Below are 25772 nucleotides of genomic sequence, written 5' to 3'. Positions count from 1 at the left end.
GATTACATGGGTAACAGTCACTAATACTGCACTATTTCAAAGCACGGGAATGAAATTCGGGTACAAGGAACTATGACTTCTTCCAAATTGCTGTTATGTTCACACTAGTTAGAGCAACAAGGTAAGTGAAAGTAGGGTCTGTTATCACATTGTTTATGAGGATTTCACTCAGATGGTCCCCGTTTGATTGGAGCTCTGGCCACTTGAGAATCTATGAGGAGAACAGAGTTTGTGTAGAAAAGGAAGGGTATTGTCTCTGCAACCCGGATGATACTGATGATGGTCTGGAACAGAGTGCTCTCTGTCCCTACCAATGTGGGGGGAGCTGAATAAAAGGGTTCTTCCACAGGGTGCACCTTTATGCCAGTCCTCCCAAAGGACCAGCATTTAATGCAGAAGGATTTAGAACAGAAGAGCTGAAAGCAGCTCCCTCTCACTCCTGGAGGAACTGACTTTTGATTTGAGCAGTACGTCACATCGCACTGCCATACTGCTACAGCTCAAGACTGTGCTTGACTCACAGCCTCTGTGGCTGTTTGTGCTACAGTCCGTTCAGTTATATCTGTGAGGGAACAGCATTCAACCAAAACACGGCTGTTTTCAGAGGCCAGGGAGCAAAAGGAGGGGCAAGAACAAATGCAAGGAGCTTGCCCTTTCCTGTGTGCAGTTTTACTGGGGAGCAGCTGCTGCACTTACCCTCCCCTCAGCCAGGCAGGGAGAAACAGCAGCTGCCTGCCAGTTAACAGGGCGCAGGAACAGCCCGTGGTGTTGGGCTGTATGCGTTAACCACCAACTTTTATTTCCAGAGAGGCCTTTTGCTAGGAGAAGCTGTCAAGCTGCAGAACACGGGCATGAACAGACTTGCTTTACAGCTCGTAATTCGTGTCACAATTGTTTGTATGAGCTTTGAGGTGGCCTTGGTCACGCTCTGGAGGTTACCTAACATTCGCAACTAATTGAAAGCAGGGAAAATACCAGGCCTGTTTTGGTGTAAAGGTGCTCAAGAAACTCAAGGGCTGCCCCTGGGAGGAAGGGAGGCACAGCTCAGTTGCAGCGGGTAAACGAGACCTACCTGTGTGGGAGGGATTCTTTTGTCTGAACGCTTTGCCTTTGCAGAGCTCCAAGCTGTGGTGTAGTTTGAGAGGTTGTATATCCACACGCTTCCTTTCTCATCGCCACAGAACACGTGCTCTTTTGCTGTGAGACCAAAAGAAGAAGCTGGAAAACTAGAGTGGAGCTGAGAGTCCCCTCTGCTGTAAGGTGGGGCTTTACAGACTGGTGTAGCGTGGAGGATGACACCTCAGCAAAATTCTGCCTGGCACAAACTAACTAAAATCCCTAGCTCTGGAGAAAAACTCCATTTATTAAGACAGAACTCTCCTATTGTAGTAGAGAAAAGCCAGTAATAAGTGATTTCTTCTGATTTCAGTTAGTATTTTTAGGTTTGAAAAGTGGGGCTCAGTTTCTTTACTCCTTGTTGGTCCTAAGCTGCACTATGACATGTTGCATCACGTCAGGGCAGAGCACCTCTACCTTTAACAACCAGGGAACAGTCTCCTATTTATATGCAACTGGTGCCTGCGTGCTAGCTGCAGCGCTGCACGTTACGAGCTCTTGTTGTGCAAAGGCAGCAGGCCAGGTGCGCTCTCTTGGCTGGGGAATGAAATCCAGCCCTCTGCCTGCAACTACAGGGTGGGAGGGGAGGCATTTATGACTGTTAAAAGTAAATCTTGAGCAGTGTGCTGCCCCTGCTGAAGCGACTGGCACGGCCTCGCCGCTTGTGCTGAGGGAGGGTGCTGCCTACCTGGGCAGGTGCTGAGCGTGAGATAGGACAAGTCTGTCATGGACCACTCCAGCTCAGCCAGAATAACCGCCGACACCGTCCGCTGGCATCCTTTCCCCTTCGTGTCAAAAGACCGACTCCAGCTCCACAAGTATATGCACCCCGGTTTGGAGCTCTTGGAAGCTAGGGAAGGAAGATGGCAGGCTGTCAGCTGCTGGGGAGTGCAGAGCTTCAGGACAGCTGGGGAAGGGGACGCATCCAGAAGGTGGCTTTTAAGACACAGGACCCGACAGCAGCAGCAACCATTTTCAATTCCTTTGCCTTATTTCTAGATAATTTGAGGCTTCAGAGGGAGTCTGAACCATACCTACCACATGGTTCCCAAACTGTGGAACAAGCACAGGCTATTCAGAAAGACCCACTCCGTGCTTTTAGGAGCCTCTGAGATGTAGGAACCCCAAACCCTCTGCAAAGAACTGCTGCTTCCACCAGCCCGTAAACACAACGGGGCTCTCTTCCCTTCCGCTTCAGTGCTGCTAAGCAAAGTTTCCTCTCTGATGAGTCTGTCTTTTTTCCATCTCTGCTCAGACACGACCTTGCACCCCCCAACCATATTTTATGGAAAGAGGCAACGCCGTTCAGCATAGCCCTCAAGACTCTACAAAGTGTTAGCTACGCTCCCGTCACCCCCTCTGCTTCCTCATTCCCCACTGAGGCACCTGATTTTTTTTTTTTTTTTTTTTGTGGATCTGGCGATTGTGCTTACACTCACCTACAACGTCATCATTCAGAAAAGCCAAACCATCAACCCTGTGAGATGTCGTCATTTCCCCCTCCTCATCGGGAAACTGGAATGTGACTTCGAAAGGCCTGCGGGAGGAAAGGTGAAGTGATTCAGGTCGTGAAAGGGTGCTTAGATACAGACCCCAAGAGATAGAAATCTGTTAGTTTCTCGCCTGATAGAGCTGATGAATTCCCACCTGAACCTATGTTTTTGGCTACCTGGGCTTCTTAATGTAGCAGGAGCCTGTTTGCTTAAGGGACTGCTATTTTCATAGAATCAAAGAATATCCCGAGTTGGAAGGGACCCGTAAGGATCATCAAGTCCAACTCCTGGAGTGTTTTGCTTCCTTTACATTTGGTAGGACACGCTGCTTTCCTTGCTCAGACCTCCTCAGCTGGAAATAAAGCTAGGACTACCTCTTCTTGTTATGGAAAGCAAACACATGCCCCTAAACTGTGGGTTCTCACCTGTTTTTCTGTTCCTTTTCCAGTTTTATATTCCAGGTAAAGCAGCCTTCTTCACAGCCAGCCAGCAGGTACTGCTCTGGGCAGGTGGGGACCAGGGCAATCCGTAACGGTACAGAGAAAGATTCCAGCACCAGCAGCTGGCTAAAAAGAGAACAAACAGTTAAGTGGTGCTGCAGAGTGATAGGTACAGGCTCCTGGACTGGCCACATCTGTTTTTTGAACCTTTACCTTGCTTTGAAATTGTAGTCACAGTCTGGAATCCCAATATCCCAGAGTGCAATTCGCTTGTCATAGGATGCAGCTGTGGGACACAGAAGAGAAGCAGGTAGTGACACCGCTGCTCATCTGGCTCTTCTGGTGCTAGCTGGCAATTCTACCTGTGTCACAGACTGTAACGCTCTACGCCTGGGGCATCAGAGAGCTCATTAAAGCACAGCAGCAGTCAGAGAAGCTCCTGGCTGAACACCACTTCACAGACATCGTTAAACATGCACATTCAGTAATTCTTATCCTGTGCTCTAAGAGGAGCAGATTAAAGGGAAGTTTGGTTCCTGGTGTCCGTTACTAAGTTGTGGCTTCACAAGGTCATTAATTAGTGCGCATTTAAGGTCACATTTCTGGTCATGGGTTCTGGTGGAACCGAAAAGGTGAGCTCCAGTCCCTACTCTCAGGCAGATTCCACTGTATTCCATGTATTTCTGTGTATTTGCATCCACAGCAGCTCCCATTAGGACAGTTAGGGACTGTAAAATAGAAAGGCTTTTACTGCCTTTGTCACCAAGCTGATATACTTGCAATAGCAACAAGGCTAGTCAAGTACTCAGAGTAATTGGGATCCTGAGCACGTGGCATCACTCAAGCAGGTTAGTGTCCAGCCCCCAAAGAGGGATACAAAATTCTCAGGTTATTACAATACATTTTTTTCTGCAATAAAATAAGCCTTGCTGTCTACACCTGAGCAGCACCACCAAGGCAGTCAGCCCTTCACAACTAAGCATTATATGGATGTGGTAGCAACCTCCTGATCCTTTCAGGGTTCTGCTTTTTGCACTCTTGAGCTTACTCTCAAAAAGTATCCATTACAGCTGCCCATGCTTTAAAGGAATTTCACTTTTTAATGGCTCATGGAGCAGTCTAACCGGTCCAGGATGTGAGCAATTGTAGGCAAGAAAACCAATGTACTACGGGGTGCAGGTGTGGTCTGAATGACTCCGTAACAGCTTACTTTACAACCCCAACAATGCAGCTGCAACCTGTAATATGATGGTTCACTTCCCACCACTCCTTAAGCCTCTGCGGGAACTACTGTGGCAAAGCTTACTTCCACCTCAGGACCTGGATAGAAATTTCTGATAAGGCACAGAACTCAAAAGACTTTCATTTATTCAAAAGCAATTAGCTGTGCAGCTTTGATCACTGGAAAAAAATGAAACCTAACAGGCTGTTACATGCTGCATTGCCCCTGTTGCCATGCTTGATGGGAGAGAGCCCTGCTAGCTGACCATTTGCTGCCTGGCCCCCAGCACGCCACTCAGGCTATCATTCTTCTTACTCGTCCCTGCGGAACGGATCCGCTCCTGGGATTGTTTGTGGTTACTGCGTGGCAGCCAGCCGGAGAGCTGGCATACCAGGGAGCTACCGAGCGAGAAACAGGAGCTGCTGCACCTCAGCTGAAGAGCCAGACTGTGGCTGAAACAACTCCTAACTTCTCTAGAGTAGTGCCACACGAGACTGACAGGACTGTGTGTACCATCTGCCCATACTTTGTGTGTGTGTGTGTGTGGTCCCTGTATTCACCTACCCGCACCTGCCTCCACTGGGGACAATTCCCCTTGCTCAGGAAGCCCAGCCGTTTCTAGATCGGGTACTAAAGCTAAAGAGATTCTGAACTAGAGACTTACTGAAGAGGTGAGTTTCTTGTGTTGGGCTGAAGCAGACAGTAGCAATGGGCTTTTTATGAGCCTTTATTTCTCCGTAGCAGAAGTCAGCCGCCACGTGGATCAGTTTGACAATCCCTCTCCTCCCCGCAGCTGCCAAGATATTGTGAGATTTCTTCCGACTGTCGCTGATTACCATTGGGAGAGTCGTCCACGCAACGCTGAAAAACTCCTAGGACAGAAAGAAACCAGGAAGAGCATGAAAGAGAGCAGTTGGCAGGATGGCTCTTAGCTCTGAGTAACTGTCACAGAGCAATCCAGGCGAAACTACATGGCTATTCAAGCCCGAATATTGTATCTCAAAAAACCTTCAGAAGAACACAATTTTTTGAAACAGGATGTTCGTTACTCCATGTTGTCAGGCTTTCTTAGCAGCCTGGATACACACCCACCTTTGTGAAGAAAAGAGGCAGAATAATATTTTAAATTAACACAAATAAAATAAAAAAGGCTAAAAGGACAAGCAAGAAATATTCACTATCTATCTTGAGCATTTTAAGACCTGTCCAAACTAATGCTTGTAACTCTCTTTCAGAATTGTTTACAACATATACATGTATATACCTATGCAATTACAATGCATTACGCTATTCCCATCTAATTCTACTGTTCCTATTTGCAACATACCTCTGTAGCCACCTTATATTTTTTCAGCACCACCCCTGTTTCACAGTCAATCAGACAGACAGATTCCCCTCCACATGTCGCCACAGTTCTGGAGGAGCTCACAATGGGATCTGAAAGATGAAAAGAGTAGGTGAGGAGTCCCCAGGTTCACGGATAACACATGAAGACTGCAGTTTATCACTGCCTGGTGCTCTCCCAGACTCCTGTTTTCAAAGTCAAAGAAGAAGTGTGTGCACAAGTCTCATCCTGACATCGGAGACTACAGCTTGAAGAAGCTGGGGTCTAACGCATGGAGTCCGCTGGGATTCCAGAGCCAGGTGGTTCTGGAAATCCTGCAAACCTCTTTAAGAGCTCACCTTTCCTGGCTCCACAGTCTAGCAATGGCTCGAAGACACAGGACCAGAGCTGCGTTTTAAAATCCTCACGGCTGTTGCCTTTACTGTGACACTGGAGAAAATGCAATGGCTCTGCACTGACATCCTCCTACAATAAACCATCCACATTTAGACAATTCATTCCCCTGACAGTGGTTTGTCTGAACGGCATGCCTGTGATTGTCTCGGCAGAACCCTCTACTGAACACAGTAATTCCAGTTAAACCAAAGTATTTTCAGCCCTTCTGTGCTACAGAGAACAGGAGAGACTAAGGTGCCACCAGTGCTCAAGACTCCCAAAACAGCAAGGAGAAAAGATGTGCCCATCAGACCCCAGCATTGACCTTCATATTCTGCTGCAGAGGAATGTGAAAAACCCTTTAGATCCCCACTGGTTTGAGCTGAGAGGGAAACACCTTCCCCCATGCAGCCATCAGTTTGACCTGAGAGCAAGTCATGACAGTCCCATTTTTAAGAACAGGCTTTCAGTGCACCACCTCAGAGCGCTGGTCCATCCATCCCTTGCAGGGAATTCACTGTCTTCAGGGGGAGGGCCTTCCCTGACACCTCTGAGAGATTTAAAACAAACAAAACAAAACAAAACTATAACTCACAATATATCTGGCCAGTCATGAGCTCCGAGATCTGTCGAGCTCTGCTGAAATCTGAATGTGGCTCTTCCCACTAAACCAAGAGGCTGAAAGCCTGGCCCGAGAAGGCTGGTGAACATACCTTGCCCTTGGAGTTCTTTACTGGGGTCAAGTTAACAACCCCGTTCTCCTGTTCCTGGCTTTTCTGTTCCCCTGTCAGCTGGCTGGATCTTCTGTTGCTTTGCCCCTTGGGAAACTGCTCTCCATTCTTTTGTGTCCCTTCAGCTTCCTGATCAGGGGTTGCCTCTTTGGCTGGCTGGTTCGATGCTCTCGCTTTGTCAGGAGCTGGGTCATCCTGCACTTCACTGGACTTTTTGGGATTAAGTACAGCCTCCTTCTCAGTATTTGCCTGGGACTTGGACCTCTTTTTTCTAGAGCCTGATTTGGAACGATTTCTTTTCCTCTTCCTGGGCGTTACCACGACCTGTAAGGCATGTTGTCAGTTTCTGCAGAAGATTTCTACCTTCCCCGAGACATGCAGGTTATAAGTAAGAGAGATTTTTTATTCAAACGCCAGTACCCTCCCACAGTCACAGAATCACAGAATCACAGAATTTCTAGGTTGGAAGAGACCTCAAGATCATCGAGTCCAACCTCTGACCTAACACTAACAGTCCCCACTAAACCATATCCCTAAGCTCTACATCTAAGCGTCTTTTGAAGACTTCCAGGGATGGTGACTCCACCACTTCCCTGGGCAGCCTGTTCCAGTGCCTCACAACCCTTTCAGTGAAGAAGTTCTTCCTAACATCTAACCTAAAACTCCCCTGGCTCAACTTAAGCCCATTCCCCCTCGTCCTGTCACCAGGCACGTGGGAGAACAGGCCAACCCCCACCTCACTACAGCCTCCCTTGAGGTACCTATAGAGAGCGATAAGGTCGCCCCTGAGCCTCCTCTTCTCCAGGCTGAACAAGCCCAGCTCCCTCAGCCGCTCCTCGTAGGACTTGTTCTCCAGGCCCCTCACCAGCCTCGTCGCCCTTCTCTGCACCCGCTCAAGCACCTCCATGTTCTCCATGTCACAGACTAGGTTCTAAGAATCAAGAAAGCCCGGAGCCGCGGAGTTCCTAGAGGCTAACAGTCTGATTTTCAACTTGCTTCCCTTGCCCCAGTTACTTGCGATTTTCATACGACGTGGAAAAACAAATCTGGCCCATGGACTAGTCTGAAGTCATTTCAAACAGGGCAAGCACCATCACAATCCAGCCGTATATCAGCCCAGTTCTCTCATTAAAAATCTCCCTTCCCGAAAGGATGGGTGGAGGGGGTAGGTCTACATTCATGAAATGTTTTGGGTCTCCTATGAATGGAGAAGCTCTCTTCTCTCGGATAGCAACCCAACCTTCTCATTGCTGGGAAAGCTTCGGTCTGGACATAAAAAAAAAGCCTCAGATTACAGACTGGAGCCTGGGACTGCCCCTCCAGTTACCACAGCACCATCCATGTAAGCTGACAAGTGCTACTTAGTTTGTTAAAAAAAAAAAAAAAAAGAAAAAGAAAAAAAAAAAAGAAAAAGAAAAAAAAAAAGAATCGTTAATGTAAATGGAAAATCACTTACCTTACTTACATCCTCCGCATCTTCCTTGGGGCTTTCTGTACTTTCTTCCTCATCTTCATCCATCTTTTCCTCTGTTTCAGTATCCGTGTTTAACTCCAGACCCAGTGAGTAAGACAGAAACTCTTCTGCAATCATTTTCACCTTAGAAGCAAATAAGTTGATATGTACAAAAAAAGACAAAAAGCAGCAGCAGCCAAACTGTGACGCGTAATGACAAGAGCTGGTTTGCTGGATTTTTAGTATCTGCTTCCACTATTCTATGTGAATTTCAGAAGCGATGGGGTAGCTGCCAGCTGCCAGCCAGGCAGGTCGAGTCCTCTACAGACAGATCTGGGAGAGCAGGGAGGTTCCTCACTCTGCCTCTCCACAGCGTGCTTCAGTCTGATCTCACAGGGTGGTCATTCAGAGGCTGGAGTGCAGACATACTCAGTCCACAGCACTTCAGCAGCCAGATAGAGTTACCACCACGTAGAGAGAGGGACAAAAGCAAAGGGTGAGGCTGTTCCTTCAGGAAAGCACATGCAGTCACAAAGGAACCCAGTGAAGTCACGACCACACTGGAACACGGAGTGATTCCAGTGACTCCTGGAGACAACCACCACCCTGTAGTGCATCAGGCAGGGTAAAACAAACAAACAAAACCAGCCTGCTGGACTGGACTTTTCACCTCCACATATGGCATCAGTGGTGGCTTGCATTGCTGGCTAGAGTTATGCTATGTGATCCAAGAACTTCACTTTGTCTTGCATTTCTAGGGTATGTGTGTGAGAAAACAACAGCCCAGCAACAACACAAGACAAAGGAGGGATGGAAGCCATACAATTAAATCTAATGTTATAAACTGAATGGTATCTTTCTCCGCTGGGAGTACCTACACTTCTGTCATTAACTTTTCTCCTTTCACGCACCTTCCATCAAGACTAACGGCTGCCATTAGAGTGATTTGCTGTTTGCAAATAATTAAGTACTAAGGATGCTGCAGTCTTGCCAATTAGTAAAAGTATCATCACTGCTCATGAATAAAAAAACAATGTTTAATGACTGTCATTGCATCTCGGTGCACACTCTGTGTCAGTGCTCCTGTAAGTGCCTAACAAACCAGAAAAGAAAAGCAGAAAAAGTGGTATCACGCCTCTGGAAAAAGTCCCCTGAACTCAAACCCACACGGCATTTTAACCAAATCTGTTCAGAATATAGAGTCTTTGCCTGAAAAACAGGATGGTGAGTGAAATGCAACTTACCCGCCAGCGGGTGAATTCACTGAGTGAGCTGGGTCCATATACTACATTAGTTTGTACTGACTTGAGGAACTTCTTCTTGATGGACTTCACTTGCTCAGCTGTATACTTCTCAGGAAGCTGGTCACGGAAGAATTTTTCCCAGTGAGCGGTAACCTAGGCAGAAAGACTGGGTTTGTTCAACAAAATACTACAGGAAACCAGAGCAGAAAAGCAAAACAGTACTTGTGCAAACACCTAAGAAGTTACCAACCCTGAGGCTCCGCTAGCTATGTGTTGGTACTGCTTCAATTTGATCGGTGTTCAAACCACAACTTCAGCTAGCAGGAAACACAGTCCCTCTGATCCAAGGTCGTGTGGCTAAGAAGATACTGTCAATGTGAACCAACGCCTGATTTCATGCCCCTAGCTCCACAGCAAGTGGTCTGAAGAAGTCTCACACTGTGCTCCACTGACAGGGAGTACCTGGCAGGTAGCTATTTATAACAGGCAGAGGACAACGGGGACTTTTCCTGTAGTTCATGAGCACGGCTGGTACACACGCCATCACCACTCACAGATAAAGATATTTAGATTGCACAAAAAGCAGCCTATGCTTATACACAGCAGCAGGAACTGGACAGCCAGGTACAATTCAGTACCATCAGGAAAAGCTATCTGGGGCACAGCTACCAGCACAAAATGAACAGCATGGGGGAGCATTTGGTGTCTCATTACTAACCATTCCAACAGCCAAGCATGCCCAGTTGCCTGGAGGATGAGGGGCTGAGCAGCCCTCCCCAAGACCTCTTGAAGTGTAATGTATTACAGAGATGACACTTGGCACAGTGAACCTGCACAGACTTCAGTATTTGATCTCTCCACCACTGCTACACAGAAGGAATTAACAAGATCAGCTAACTAGAATACAGATAGTAAGAGCTGGACTGCACAAAACAAAAAACAAAACAAAACCAAAACCAAACCAAACAAAACAAAAAACAAACACCTTTTTCAATAAAACAATATGTGTGCTCCAGATCACAACATGCTTTGCAGGGAGAATCTGTCAAGAGCTGTGCACTACTGTGCATGTAAGTGAAAGTACAGCTCCAGACACGGAGAGTGGAAAATGAAAGGACAAATCCTTGTTCCTGGTGCATGCTGGAAAACTCAGGATTATCCTCAGCCTGTCTCTCAGCTCCCCAGTCCTGGGGCCAGGACAGTAACATCAGGTAGACGGAGAGGCACATGCAGCTGTTACATCAGCCCCAGGTTTCTCCCTTTTTCTGAATAGCAACTGGGTGACCTAGAAAACCGGTGGCTCATATACAGACCGTGTCAGTCCTGCTCCTGTGTAACACTCCTGACAAATCCTCTTTGCTACACAAGAATTCTCTGGTTGTCAGTTCCTGCTGGTTTGGCAGCCCTGGTACACCAAGAGTCAGCACGGCAGTGCTATGGAAACCCAGAATGAGGCCTCACACTGATTGAAGCTGAAGGCAGAAGTTGCCAACACAGAACAAGCAGAGCAAATGCAAGCAGTGATCAGAAAAAGTAGCAATGAGGTTTTTACAACACAGCCCATACTGTGGCACAGTGTTTAGGTACTTCTCAGGTGTTCACAGATGCAGAAAACACCACACATCTTACCTTGCTGGTGAGCTTACGACTATTGACACGCCTCACATGATTAGCCAGTTTGGTTATATCCTTGCCGTTCAGTAGCCGAAGATTTTGCAAAAGAAACATCACTTTATAATCATCGTTGAGCTAGAAGGAGAAGACATTAGAGTCACAAAAACCATACACGTGCTACTTGCTTCAGTTTTATGTCCACTGCTCTTTATTAAAATACAGCCAAGAAGTAGCAGAATGTATTTACTCAGGAAAGGACATTTCATAAAATCTTCTCAGCATTTCTGACACAAATACCAACTTTTACTTGTAAATTCTACTGGAAATCGGGATCTTCAGCAAGAGAGACAAAAATCCTGCCTCGCCTTCTGCAGTACCGGGCATCCAACACAAGGTGGTGGTGGTGAAACTAGGCTCTGTCCTGAATGCAAGGCAGGGAGTTCTGTTCACAGCCTCTAACTCTGAACATCTAATTCAGAGGAAGGCCCTGCCTGAAGTAAATACCAGCAGCATTTCTTCGGATCAGGGGAGTTTTAGGTCAGAGCAGTCCCCCAGCCCTGTTCACCATACAGCTGCACGTATACTTCTGCCAGCGTGCAACAGCAAACAAGCACCTGGGGACACCAGAGGTGGCTGATGCCGGTTTAAAGCACATGGAAAATTGCAGCTTCAGATGCCTAAACTGAGAATGAGGAGATTCAAGATTTTTAACCTCTGAATAGTTTTGGATAAATCACTTCTGCAGACTGGGAAATCATGGCATAAAATGATTAAGGGGAGCAGAAGAACTAATTACTTTCTAAGATGTCCTCACTTGCTGCCTAAGAATAATATATAAGAACTCGGCATAATTGCCATTTATTGTCCCCTCTATTTAATGGCTTGTACAAATGGGAAGTAACTCACTGTCAAGTACACATTGTTCTCATAAGTGAGCTCCTCAAGCAGAGGGAACTGTTTCAGAGCAGTTACATCTTCCAGCTGGTTGTTGTTGCAGTTTAGGACACGCAGATCAGGCAGGGTTAGACTGTTGGGAAATTTGTCCAATAAATTATCGGAGAGATCTAGTTTCTGCAGATGCCTCAGACGGGAAAACAAACGCGGGTCTAAGTCTCCAGTCTTCAACTGCAGCTTGGACAGGCTGAAAGAAAAAAGAGAACGTGAACTACCTGCATTTCACTGGAAAAACAAGGCCGTACCTTGCAGCACCCCTCAGCCTAGCACAGCTCACAGGGTAAATCTGACCGAATCTGCTTTTTCTTGACTGAAACACTCTGGCCTGCAGGCATGCCTATATGGAAAAGATTCTGTGTCTGAGCTAACAGACACGATCAGAGTCTGCTAAAGTATTTGTGGTACAATCAACCTGCGATTCAGATAAATTTTCTATGGGTAACAGAGCTGATTATCAGCAGTGAATTACCAAAAATGTTCTCGTTCATAGAAAAATTTCTAAGTCTCTAACAATTTTGCTATTTTATTCCTTTGCAATGTAAATTCAACAAAACAAGCTGTGACAATACAAGGTACTTTTTCACTAGGCCATCAGTCTACATTCTCCATAAAATGCTCTAGATTCATTATTTCCCTCCTTTGCAGAATTCACAGTGTCACAACCAGTGTAAGCACTACAAAACTGCAAGGCTCCCAAAAAGTTAATCAAAAAAGTGATTTTTCCATTTCTTTTGCAGCAAGTTTTGCTCCAAATAATTCTACTGGCAAGTATGCAAATCTACCTAAGAAATCACAATGCTGCAACCAAAATTAAAGCATTTTGTGCTTGGATATGGAAGTGATACAGTATTTGTGAAGGGGGAAAAATATCCCTTCTCTGTGAGAAGCAGAAAACTGCGTATTATAAGGAGGATCATTTAGATCTGATTAGACCATTGAGCTGAACTCCAAAGGGAACTTCCAGCACTGACTGCCATGGTCTCTTGAGAACGCAAGCCTGGGTTCCTTTAACAAACAGAATATCCATCTATAATGATTAGTTTAAAAAAAAAAAAAAAAAAGGCCTTCTACATATATACAAAATGTTAATAAAACAGGTAAATAAATTCAGAAAGCAAGATCACTGAGATGCCATCTCAGAAGCCTAACTAGTCAGTCAAAGTATATGAGAAAGGCTGAACAGAATTCAGCTGGCTGCAAAGCTGAGTGTGAGTACTGTGTCACTGTGATTTCAAGCAGAATATCACTTGGGATTTCAACAGTCTGGGAGAAACTCAGCACAGAGTTCCCCAAGTGGACTTTCTGAAATATTACCCTTCAAAATCATGGTACAAAGCTGTATGGAAAAAACTACCTGTAGAAGTTCACGACTTCAAACACCTGACCATCACTTTGTTACCCAGATTACTGGGACCTACAGTCTTTGGATATCCTGTTGAGTTTCTCTCTGAAAACAAATAATTCATGACAAGACAAAACCAAAGAAGTAACTTTAAAGACTACATACGAAACCCAAAACTCCTACATCAGCCACAAAAACAACGCAGGTGCCAGCCAGATGTTGGCTAGCGGAGTCACTCGGAGTGACCAGTTTGCAAATAGCGAAATTCCACCGTATTAAACATCTGGAAATACATTCATTATGTTCAATGAACTCTATTAATGATCTGAGCAACAAAACTGTTTTAGAGGTTTCTAAGTGTATCAGAGTTTACTCTCCCTTTCTGACATGATTGAGGTACTGATACAATCAGATGTAGAACAGATAAAAAGTGACGGAGGAAAGGAAAATAATGTCAAAATGTTACGAAAATCCTCTAGATCCACACCAGAAGTGATTCTCTTATTTACAATGAGCAATTGCTACCAAGGACAGAAGTGTTTTGGGGACAGGGAGGAAGCACTTCTTAGGATTAGGAAATCAGAATCCAGCCCTGAGCAGTTTTACAGAAAGAATGTGGCATAGATAAAATCTGTATGGTGAAGAGAGGTGGTAATTGCTGCAGTTCCACCAGTGCTCACTGATCCTACACAGAGAATGCCATCTCTAAGTCTGTACTTTGAATTGGCCTCTCCTATTTCAGCAAAAACGCTTGAAAAAGGATCGCCCATGCTGAATTCATCTGGAATTTTCCTGTCTGCACTTACTTTAGTGTCTCGATCTTTCGTAGTCTTGTAGATCTTGGAACCGCTCTTTCCAAAAGAAGTTCTGTAGTAATTTTTGACATGTTTATCTTCACCCCTCAGCTGCAATCACTACACAGCTGTAGGATCTCTTCTTGTAGCCTTCCTGGTTAAAAAAAAAACAACAGGATGAGGCCAAGTCCTTTGCAACTGATTCCAAAAGGGAGAAAAAAACGTTATGAGGTTAGCCGCTGCTTCTGAAGTAGCCTTTTTTTCACAGTTGACAGGGAAATACCAGGAAGAGTTATACATCTGGGCACGTACTCCCACCAAGCTGACCCAACCCATCTCCAAAACATTGGTGCTACCTCCCTTGGCTATTAAAGTGAAAGGCTTGCTGTAAATGAAAACTGCCTGCAGCATGACAGCACTCGGGATTAGGGACACTCACCCAGTGTGTACCTCTCCTGTGCAACCAGGCTCTGGTCCAAGAACTCCCACATGCTTTCAAACAAACAGCAACAGTCAGAATAAATACACCTGTCGTGGGTTTCTTCCTCTGAAGGCCTTGACACAGAGCACTCGCTGGCCTGACCAGGTGGACCGACTCTTGGCTGACAACCTCTGGATCCCCTACAACTTTGGTAAACTGGATTCGTTACCAGAAATGTAAATACCCACCGCCCAGTAACCTTGTTTCTTCACTAAGGAAATAGAAACAGCAGCATCCTGTACCTTGTTGGTTATAACCAGACGTTTTTATGCATCGTTGCAGATATATTCTATCCTACGTGTGCACACACACAGATAGAGATATTGAGAACAGTAAGAGTGACAAGGCCAAAGCAACTTCATAAAATTACTCGTTGATGGTTTACCACTCTTTCTGACACAGATTTCAAGAGAGGGAAATAAAGAGAAAAGAGCTCCAAGGCAGGCTCTCTACTGTCGTTTTGTGTTAGCCTCAATGCTGCCTAAATGCCAATCTGGGAAATCGGGAGGGACACGTAACCAGTCCTGAGGCTTGATGTTACTACTGTAATGTGCCTACAATGCCTGGACCATCACGGGTGATGCTCTGTTAATACCTGTAAGTAAGGAAAATCCTTTATATATGGAATATTACATGGTTTTATACGGGGAAAAAAGAAAACCGAGCCTGAAAAAAGCGTTTGAACAGCGGCTGCACAAGGGCTCAATCCTTCAAGCAACAGAGCTGTCAGTGAAAGCCAAACCTGTTCCTGCTGACCCAAGAAACCCCACTAAGCTCGAATACCTGTAAGAAAACCTCGACACCAACGACTGCGGGTGTCCTGGTCACCCTGTGCTTGGCTATGCACCGTGCCCAGATCCGCTGCCCGTGTCACCACGGGGGAGCCGCAGGGCACACGGCGACGCGCTGCCAGGCCCTTCGTCCCCACGGCTGCACCTCGCCGAGCCCACGGCACTGTGGCAGCACCAATTTGGGCCGAAGGAATGATGTGGGGAACAAAACGAGATCAGCTTCGGCTCTGCAGCCGGGTGGGTGCTGGGGGGGACGAGGCACCCCGGCTGCGAGCGGTGACCCTGGCATCACCACCACCGCCGTGCAGCGGCCTCGCCAGCGCCATGTCGTGCTCCGGGGCCACGATGCCGGCTGCTGGGGGGGCACCGCCGGCGGCCACCCCCAGGGACGGGCACGGGGGACACCGGGGGTTGCCCGCAGGGTGCCTCTGCCCCCGAGGCTCCATCCACAGGCGGCCTGAGGTGACCCCAACGGGCACCGCCCGGGGCCGGGCCGCCGGCTGGGAGCTCGGGGGAAGCCGGGGCGATGCCGGGCGGAGGAGGGCGCCTCGCGGTGTCCCCTCGCCGCCCCGCTGGCCCCGAGCTCGGTCGCCGTGAGGGCCGGCACCGGCACCAGGCTCGGCCTGAGGCGCCCCGGCGGGGCGTGCGATGGGCAGCGGGACTACAACTCCCAGCATCCCCCGCGGCGCCTCCCGGCTTTGGAGCGCTGCACGGTGCCGCGGGGCCTGCTGGGAAACCGAGTCCGCTTCCCCCCCCCCCCCCATCACCACGCTCTCCAGCAGCTCACCGGGCCGGCAGCGCGGCCTGCACCGAGCCCTCCCTCCCCACCGCCGCCGCCTCAGCCCCGGCCCCGGCTCCCCGCCGCCCCCCTTCACCTGCAGCCGGGCGGAGGAGGAGGAGGAGAGCAGAGCAGGAGGGCGGCGAGGGGCCGGATCCTGAGGCGCAGGCGGCGATGATGATGGCGGGGATGGAGGAGGAGGAGGAGGAGGAGGAGGAAGCAGCAGGCGGTGGTGGCGGTGAGGGGCCGGGCTGCGGCTGCAAGGGGATCCGCTCCTGCCTGCTCTGCGAGGGGCCCGCTCAGGCCGCTCCGCCCCCGCAGGTACCGGGGAGGGGGCGGCGGGGCGGGGCCGGCGGCGGGGCGGAGCGGGGGGACCGGGGAGGGGGTAATTGGGGGGGTAGGGAGGGTAATAGGGGCAGTTGGGGGGTAATAGGGCCGGGGGGGCCTGCCCTGATCCCCCCGGGCCGCCCCCCGCAAGGCCCGGCCCCGGCACCCCCCTCCCGGGACAGGCCCCGGTGGAGCTGTGGCTGAAAAGAAAATAAAATAAAGAAGAAAAGAAATTAAAGAAGAAAAGAAAATAACGAAGAAAAGGCAGGGCCGGGGGTTGCTCGGGCTCCGGGCAGCTTTCCTCAGTCAGGGGTCAGAGGGGTGAGCAGCCCCGTCCCGCAGCACAGGGCTGAGAGAAAAGGGGGCTGCGATCTCCCTGTGCGCCTGGCACCGGGGATCCTCCGTGCTTCCCCGTCTGTGCGGGATAAAGACAGTACCAGGACAGAAAACCCTGCTCGAAGCTGCTTGTAATGCTGGAGCTGTTAGCACACCCAGCCCGGGGACGAGTTGTTCCCAAAAAGCAGCTGTGAAATCCCTCCTGCCTTGTGCAGGCAGGTCCCAGACGCAGCAGCGCGGTTCCAGGGTAAATAGGGTGAATACCTCATCTTGATAAGTTTCCCTCTCCGCTCCTTTTTTCATCTCCATTGTTATTTCCACAGGGAGAAGATAATTTCACTTACTGTCCAGCAACAGGTTTAGCGAAAGGAAATGAGCACTCAGAATTTGCTGGCTGGGCATTTCCATTTCCAGGGGTGTTCTTGACAGAGGAGTTTGTTACCGAAGAAGAAGAAGCGGAGATGGTTGAACTGATGGACCGAGATGAATGGAAGCCATCACAGTCCGGCCGAAAGAAACAGGTTTGACTTTAGAAGCATATTTCCTTTTCCAGAGGGATCTAAGAATTAAGCTGTTTTCATTCAAAACCCAAATCATTTACGTGTAAGAGCATTAAAAGCTCTTTTGCAGAAGCTCCTTCTGAAATCGGTTGCAAGAATTACTTGTGATTAAAATCAGCTTCTTGCAGAAGTATAGGATAGTTGCAATTGGTACTCCATGTTTCATGTTCAGGCATAGTTTTGCAGTCTTTAAGGAAGAAAAGTAGGTTGTTGTTTTTGTTTTTTTGCTTTAGAGGTGAGAAATCTAATTCCATAGATTAATATAGCTTCACTGAGTCACTTCGCAAATTGGTGACCAGGTCACCAGGTTAGATGATGTGGTGGTTACCCCATACGATACCATTGATGTACTGCAGGTGTTCAGGAGCATTCCCCTGTTCCAGTGTCTGGATCAATCCATGGCAAGCAGTAGGGCTGTGTTTCCACCCCTGGGGCAGTCGATTCCAGGTGGACTGAATGCCCCTCCAAGTGAAAGCAGACTGTGGCCTGCATGCTGCTGCCAGAGGGACAGAGAAAAATGCATTAGCGATATCGCTTGTAGTGTACCACTTGGCTGCCTTCGACTCTAGTTCCTACTGGAGTTCCAGCATGTCTGGCACTGCAGCGCTCAGTGATGGTGTGACTTCATTCAGGCCCTGATAGTCCACTGTTAGCCTCCACTTGCCATTAGACTTTCGCACTGGCCATATGGGACTGTTAAAAGGTGAATGAGTCTTGCTCCTCGGCTCTCCAGATGATGAACTAACTCATGGATAGTGATCAGGGAGTCTCGGCTGGTGCGATATTGCTGCCGGTGCACAGCTGTAGTCGCAATTGGCACTTGCTGTACTTCAATCCTCAGCAATCCTACAGCAGAAGGGTTTTCTGAAAGACCAGGCAGGGTAGACAGCTGCTTAATCTTCTCTGTGCTCAGGGCAGCTATGCCAAAAGCCCACTGCTACCCTTTTGGATCCTTGAAGTACCCTTTCTTGAAGCAGTCTATGCCAAGGATGCATGGAGCCTCTGGGCCAGTCACGATGGGGTGCTTTTGCCACTCATTCCCAGTTAGACTCATTTCAGCTTCCAATACAGCTAGCTCTTGGGATCCCCCCGTCACTCCAGAGATAGAGACGAGTTCTGCCCCTTGGTGGCCTTGCGGCATTAGGGTACACTGTGTGCCTGTGTCCACTACAGCTTTATATTTCTGCGGTTCCGGTGTGCCAGGCCATCAAATCCACACAGCCCAGTAAATCCAGTTGTCTCTTTCCTCTACCTGGCCAGAGGCAGGGCCCCACTGGTCCTGGTTGGAGCACCTGTCAATTAATTCTTCCAAATGTGAAGCAGAGGTCTCTTTGTCAGGGTCAGGAGTAATACTAGCCCTTCTACTGCCTCTGGGGGACTGCCCAACAGAAGCTGGGGCAGCAATCCTCCTAGATCCCTTTTCTTGCTGCTGTATCTTCCTGCAGCTCACGTACCTGAGCAGCTAGGGCAGAGGTCCTACTTCCACTTCCTCATATCTTCCCTTTGGTCACGTAAATAAAACCACAAGGTACCCCGCAGTGTGCGTCCCGGATTCTCCCTTGCTGGAGCCGGAGACTGCTGGCACTTGATGGCTGAAAGATTCTTCCATCTAGGTGAGGAGGAAGCTATGTGTTCTTCTAACCGTTGGGACAGTCTCTCTATGGCTGAAATGCAGGCCCGTACTGGGGCAGAGAGATTTTCTTCATATTTATGAAGCTGGTTGGACTCGATATCCACAGCTGGCCCCATCCCCTCCTCCCAATCCATTACTGCCAGTGTGCTGGCATGCGACGAGGGTGCAGCCCATACAAATTTCCACCACATGGATGCTGTGCACTGGACTTCATCAGGGTCTTTAGGTGTCTGGGCATTGTTCAAATCACCATAAATTATCTCCAGCACAGCTAATACCCACAGGTGCTGCAGACCTTTATCCATAGTGGCCCACTTGCCTACTTGGTATACAGTATCTTCCTTGTGGGGATACCTTTCTTTCACAGCTGCCAGGAGTCACCTCCAGAGGCTGAGAACCTGTGCCTCTCTCCCAATTACTCTATCAGTGAGCCTTTCTTCAGAGAGGGATCCCAGCTGCTTGGCTTCATTGCCGTCTAGCTGTTGGCTCTTGGCCCCAGTGTCCCAGCATCGAAGCAGCCAGGTGAGGATGTGCTCACCTGGATGACGACTGAAATCCTTTCATATTTCTCACAACTCACTCAAGGATTGAGTAGTTTCTGATTCATTTATGATTTCGGTTTCTCCCTGATGTTGCCGTGATGACGCTGCTTTAGAGCTGCCTGCCTTTTCCTCTTCCCCCTCCTCCTTAGGAGGAGCTTCTTCCCTTACTAAATGACCTGATTTCCATTTCCACTGTTTTGTCTTGAATATCGGGGCGACTGATCCCATAGATGGTCGGTCCTCTGGGGTGGTCACAGTGTGTGTTATCTCATCATCGAATTCAGGAACTTCCCCATCCCCTTCAGGGTGCTGGGCAGTGTTAATTCGCATGTGATAGGCGTAAGCCAGACCCCAGCAGAGTGCAGCAAGCTGGTGGAGTTCTCTGGTATTGCCAGGGTCAGGGCATACATCTTTCAAACATTCTACCAGTTTTCTTGGATTTTGTACTTGTTCAAGGGTGAAGTTAAGAACCATCAGGGGAGAAAACCGTGACAGGCACCTGCCCAAATCCCCACACACACCTTGCCACCCACAACTACTTTGTCTTGGGCAGGTCCTTGGATGATATTCTTAATAAATTGTTTGACCTTAGGGAGGAAGACAAATACTAGAAGTAGTAATAGGAGGATAACATCTGACCAAGGGTATCCAAAATACTCAAAGGCTGCTGCGATTAGCCCACAGGGAGAGAAGAAGAAGGCACCACCCCCCATATTATTCACAGATTGACTGCTAGGGGAGAAAAACAAGATAGTGTAATTCTTAATATTTCCAAAAAGATAATCTCCAGGAGACAAGAATGATAACAATGCTGGGCCTGAGTACCAGACAAAACTGAAGGCAGGCATGTTACAGCACAGCATGATAAAGAAACCAAACACAGACTTCAACACGTTCTCTGATCAGATGTAGAGGAAGAAAGAGAACAGAGAACGGACTACATACAACATAGACACAGAAAAATATTAATAGAAAATCGAACATTGTGACTAGCAGTAGGTTAGTTGTAAATACTTTAATCAATTCTACTGTTATCTCAACCCTCAGGCCCCACATTGGGCGCCAAAAAAGACTGTATTGGTCTTACTCAGGTGGGTAGCCGGGAGAGAAAGAAACAAAAGAAACAATAAGGCCATGTGGAAGCACAGAGAGAAGGAAAAAAAAATATTCTCTAATTCCCATCAACGAGCGATGTTCGGCCACGTCCTGGGAAGCAGGGCCTGAAAACACATAGTGGTTGTTCAGGAGGAACAGCTCCCTGCCCCACAAGAGCCCCCCTTTTATTGCTGAGTGTGGCATCAGGTGTTATGGAATATCCCTTTGGTTGGTTTAGGCCAGCTGCCCCAGCAACGTACCCTCCCCATCCCTTGCCCACCCCCAGCCTGCTGGCTCCTGGGGGCTTGGAAGGGGTCCTGATGCTGTGCCAGCACTATGTAGCAAGAGACACAACACTGGGGTAATACCAGAGCTGTTCCAGCACTGTGTGGGCTGCTGCAGGGAAAGGTGACTCCATCCCAGACAGACCCAACACAGATGAGAACAAAACTCAAAAGACGTGACTGTGAGCCTGTAGGGATCACAGCCTCTCCAAAAAGACTTGTCTCAGATGTTCCCTTCCCTTAACATCGGCTTTTCCCCTCTTCTTTTCCAACAGGACTACGGACCCAAAGTGAACTTCAAGAAACAGAGGTTGAAAGCTGGTGGCTTTACAGGTTTGCCAAGTTTTAGTAAAAAGATTGTGACACAAATGAAGGCTTGCTCTGTACTAGGTGGTTTCCTACCTGTTGAACAATGTAATCTGGACTACAGGCCAGAAAGAGGTTCTGCCATCGACCCACATTTTGATGACTGGTGGCTTTGGGGAGAGCGTCTGGTTAGCTTAAACTTGCTCTCAAACACCGTGCTCTCCATGTCGTGTGATTCAGAGGACAGCATCCAATTATTTCCCACTTTCAGTAAAGAAAACGGGGAATTAAGTCCCCCTGGATCTCTTACAGAGACGTCAGCCTGCAAAAGTTCAAACAAACAGGGAACCGACTACGTTTTATCCCCAAGGCTTGTTCCCAGCAAAGAGGTGACCGTTGCCATTCACTTACCCAGAAGGTCCCTGGTGGTGCTGCACGGTGACGCACGTTACAGGTGGAAGCACGCGATTTACCGCAAGCATATAGAGCGCCGGCGGGTCTGCATCACGTTCAGGGAGCTGTCTGCAGAGTTCAGCGCTGGAGGAAGGCACGAGGAGCTGGGTAAAGAACTGCTAGAAATAGCGCTTTCGTTTCAAGGAACACCAGTGTGATCAGCAAGGGGAGGCTAGAATTGCGTCTCGTTAGGAAATTTGGGTTGAAAAATAAAGTACAGTATTTTTACAACTTGATTTATTTCTGAGGTGTGCATAAGGAACCAGGTCTGTACTGAGATGAGCTCGATCAAATAGCAGTTTAACACAAAACAAGGTGGTGCAGGGAAGGGGTGGGCCATTTATTTCTGTGAAGGCTGTCCTGAGCAATGGTAGCTCTTAGACAAAATGCGTGCACCGCATCACCCAGCATTTAGTTAGCTGTATCCCTATGGCACAGGCATCTTCTCACCCACTCCAGATAGTTCCTTTAGAGATCACCTCTCCGGGGGGGCAGGTAAGCAAGCATCTCTCCACAGACAGTACAACACACTGAGAACTAATTAAAGTAATTATCCTTTGCTGAAGATTCATACCCTAACGGTGAGGATAAATCACAAATACTGTATGTGACCTATATCTTCTGGGAGCAGAGTGCTGCGTTTGCAGAGGGCCAATGCTGACTCTTCTGCAGAGACAGCTTGGACAGAGTTCAGACCAGAGGCTTGCACAGACTGTGTTATTTTCTGATCATTTGTCATCTCTGAACCCTGCTGTCAGCTCTCAGTAGCAGGAGTCAGATTTTGAGAATAAGCTGGGCAACAGACTGCAACACCAGCAGCTATCATTTTTTTTCTTGGCACCTCCAGCAGTCAGATTTGAATCATACCTTCTACCTAAGATTCAAGCAGTCATTTGTAGCAGAAGCTGATTTGGGGCCATCTGTCTGTTCAGAACAAACTTCTGTCCTCTTGAAAATGAAGCTGTGCTGTGGAAGAAGCGTGATCCTTTAACAAACGCTGTTGTGTCATCAAAACCATTCAGCACAGTCACACCTACAGCAACAAAATGACACTTTGCAATGCTGTCTGGTTTTGTCCAGTAAGAAAAAGAGGAACAGGTTTATTACATGGGATTTCAGCGTTCCTGTACAGACATATCCTGTCTTAGAAGTACTTCCTTGGCACAAGGCACAGGTTCTTAATGTACCAGCAGTGCATTCACACTGTAGACTCTGCCCTCTGCCGCAGGCACTGCAGAGAAGGCAGCTCTTCAGCCCAATAGAACTGGTTTACTAGAATTCAGTTTGGTGAATCAGGATGTTATGAACAGTTACCTCTATGCTGCTTCACCGCTGCCATGTCTCAGTTTAGCCCAGTATTTAAACAGTTGTGGACAGGGCTACAGAATAATCGCAGGAGGGCTCAGTGAGCGCCACTCCCGTGGGCTGCCCTAAACCACAAACCTCCGTCCAGACCTGCTGACGGCGTCACCGAGGCTCTCCAGCAGCAGTTCCAGCATGCCCTCTCTGACAGAAGGCCGTCACTGCAAGGAGACAGTCGTGCAACAGGCAGCCAAGCTCCACCAGAAGAAATCCATCTCAAAATCACGGTTCCTAACATTTTTAGGGCAGGCTGGTGCAATCGGTCCTTTGCTGCCTGCACCCATGGGCTCCACAGCGTGCTCCTGCCTGGAGCCGTGGTGTCCCAGCCCCGGGGCATTGCTGTCAGCGGGTCAGAGGACATTCAGCCAAGCAGGAGGACACGGCTGGCAGCCTGCTGGACCTCGGCACAAAGCCACAAGGAAACCCAGAGCAGCCTTTTGTAGGAAGAATGAGCTCTGAGACCGCATCCTGCCATCACCCTCCTGCCTTTCAGTGCCGAGCCTCCGCATCAATCTGCTCATGTGGCAAAACGTGGCAATCAACTATTTCCATTAATGTTTGGCTCTTATTTCCAACGCTCGCTTTCACATTTCTATTGTGCTCCCAGCCTGTTAAAATACTGTGTCTACACATACCTGCTGTTTCATTCTGCCAGCACTGAAAGCAGATGATAGCTTCTGATGAATCAGTGTGCCACAACGAAAAGATAAACAACATTAGTTCATTTTGTGCTCTGCATTTGTCAGCCGAGTTTTTCTGCCTCGTTCAAACTGTACAGAAAGCTGCCTTTCTTGCTAGAAAATTCCAGCTCTGCCTACTCGATATCTTAAGTTTAAAACCTGCACATAATTATCTTCTGAGCCAAAAACCGAGGGCTTTGTCTAGATGGTTTCTGAAGCCCAACACTTAATGTAGTCTCTCCTCAGTCATTGCTATGTCTATCTTTTGACATTTTTCACCCGTTAAATTGTCTCTTGGGCATCAGCTCAGAGAGATCATAAAGCAATTACAATCTCACTGACTTTGTATTACTAAAACTTTATGCACATTCTCTCCTGAAAAAGCCAGACCTACAGCCTTGTAGAACATTAACGATTGATTTGGATTATCCAATACCACAAAAGTCTGAGAAGAGTATGAAGAGGTTGTAATCTTCATTAATCATCTGTTAAAAATAGTTTTGTCCACTGTGCTACTGTCATTAACATAAGACAAACTCCAACAGTCTTCATGTTCTAGGAACTGCCATTGCAGCTGTTTATCTTCTTAACCAAGATTAGCACTTGTAAAATGCATACCAGGAACCAGGCCCTCATTAAAAACAAGTGCATCAGTTTTATATCTACTTACGTGTTTTAAAAGGAGATCGGTAAAATCTGTGCAAGCTTTGAAAAAAAGAAAAGCACAGATTAACCCAAAGAGGATGCTGGAGGACTTCAGCTATCTTTCGAATAAAAAATCAGTCTGAAATCAACAAGTAGCATAAAACTTAGCACGTTTATCCAGTTTCACTCACAAACGGTAACCGAGACACATGCGTCGTTCTATATTAAATATTGCTCATGCAGAGATAAAACAAGGATAGGCCATCAGAAAGGCAGAGGTTTGCTCTTTCCTGGCACTTCACTGAGTCAACAGCGCGCTCATCGTGGTCGAGGCAAGCTCCAAATCACATGCACGAGCGCTCATAGAAACTTTTCTAAATTCAGCCAGTAAATTATTACTGGGGCCATTTTCTGGTCTCTTCTGCACCACTTTCAAACACCCTGTGAGCAGACAGTCAGAAGGTAAGCACGCTGACCCACTTGTGCTGGGATGCGGATTTCAGGTTGCAGCTTGGGGGGAGGTTACTGAGGAAGCTGCATGAGTTGGAAGATAACGAAGGGGGTGGAAGATAACAGGAGGGAATCCTGAAAGCTTTTTGTTTATGGAAGGGAAAAGAAGAGAAGGGACAGGGCGAAATCCCACGTAAAGCCATGGAAAGGCAAGAGGAGAGCATGTGGTGTGAGCAGCCAGCCCTGCAGCTGGCCAGGCACCCGGACCCCCAGGCAGAGCCCACAGCCCAGCCTCCACTGGCCCCACGGCGAGCTGCCCTCACCATCCTGGCACCAGGAACACCAGGGACAGCCCCTGCTGGACCCGCACCACCAGCCCTCTACAAACGCCACCAACCCCAGCCAAAGGGCGAACCCAACTCTGCCCCGGGCACCCCCGGCTCCCTCCTGCACTCGTGCCCAGTCCTGACCCCTGCTGAGAGGAGAGAGGAGCCCACGCCTGCCTTGCCCAAACAAAATCACCCTCCCAGGGCACGGAGCTGCTCCAAGGCTGGAAGACCCCACAGCAGTGATGATGCCCCAGGAGCGACAGGGACACGAAGGCCCAGAGTGCCTGAGGCCAGACACAAGACAGGACACGGTGCTGCCAAAAGAAAGGCATCGCCGTGCTCAGCTGCTGGGAATCCTGCTGCCGGCTGCAGGGGCAGCAGCAGGAGCAAGGATTTTCTGGCACTGAAGCACGGAAACTCCAGTCTGGACACGTACGGTGTCCCCACTCCTTCCTGGATTAAATTTGTGTTGTTTGCTGATACCACGGGCGATCCTACTGCAACACAAGTCTGGGCCCAGCAGCAGTGAACGTGTCCAAACGTTAGAGGAAAAGGCAAGAGAAGTAAGCACTCCTGGTGGAAAGGAGGAATGAGAGG

The 25772-nt window shown here is 48.3% G+C and overlaps 2 protein-coding genes across 3 annotated transcripts; one reads left to right on the top strand and one right to left on the bottom strand.

The window, feature by feature from the left end:
- Window positions 1-65: 65 nt before the first annotated feature.
- On the bottom strand, window positions 66-16409 carry LRWD1 (leucine rich repeats and WD repeat domain containing 1). Its single transcript, XM_082776035.1, has 16 exons — window positions 16271-16409; window positions 14136-14277; window positions 11940-12174; window positions 11049-11168; window positions 9420-9572; window positions 8179-8319; window positions 6705-7046; window positions 5955-6081; window positions 5599-5708; window positions 4936-5143; window positions 3263-3335; window positions 3035-3175; window positions 2556-2653; window positions 1805-1966; window positions 1073-1197; window positions 66-211 (listed from the first exon to the last, which is right to left on the bottom strand). The coding sequence occupies exons 2-16, from the start codon at window positions 14213-14215 to the stop codon at window positions 71-73; spliced, it is 2256 nt and encodes a 751-aa protein (XP_082632161.1). The 5' UTR covers window positions 14216-14277; window positions 16271-16409; the 3' UTR covers window positions 66-70.
- ALKBH4 (alkB homolog 4, lysine demethylase) lies at window positions 16348-24702 on the top strand (the record flags this gene model as incomplete). Of its 2 annotated transcripts, XM_082776044.1 has the most annotated exons (4): window positions 16348-16494; window positions 17160-17357; window positions 21226-21283; window positions 21569-24702. In XM_082776044.1, 4 exons carry the CDS (start codon window positions 16348-16350, stop codon window positions 21865-21867), a joined length of 702 nt encoding a protein of 233 aa, XP_082632170.1. In that variant the 3' UTR covers window positions 21868-24702. The 2 variants fall into 2 exon arrangements, with proteins under 2 accessions (XP_082632170.1, XP_082632169.1); XM_082776043.1 differs by having other exon boundaries at window positions 21226-24702.
- Between the last annotated feature and the right edge of the window lie 1070 nt (window positions 24703-25772).

Source organism: Aythya marila (assembly GCF_965140915.1).
Source record: "Aythya marila genome assembly, chromosome: 20".
NCBI lineage: Eukaryota > Metazoa > Chordata > Aves > Anseriformes > Anatidae > Aythya > Aythya marila.
This window is presented reverse-complemented; position numbering and strand designations above follow the sequence as displayed.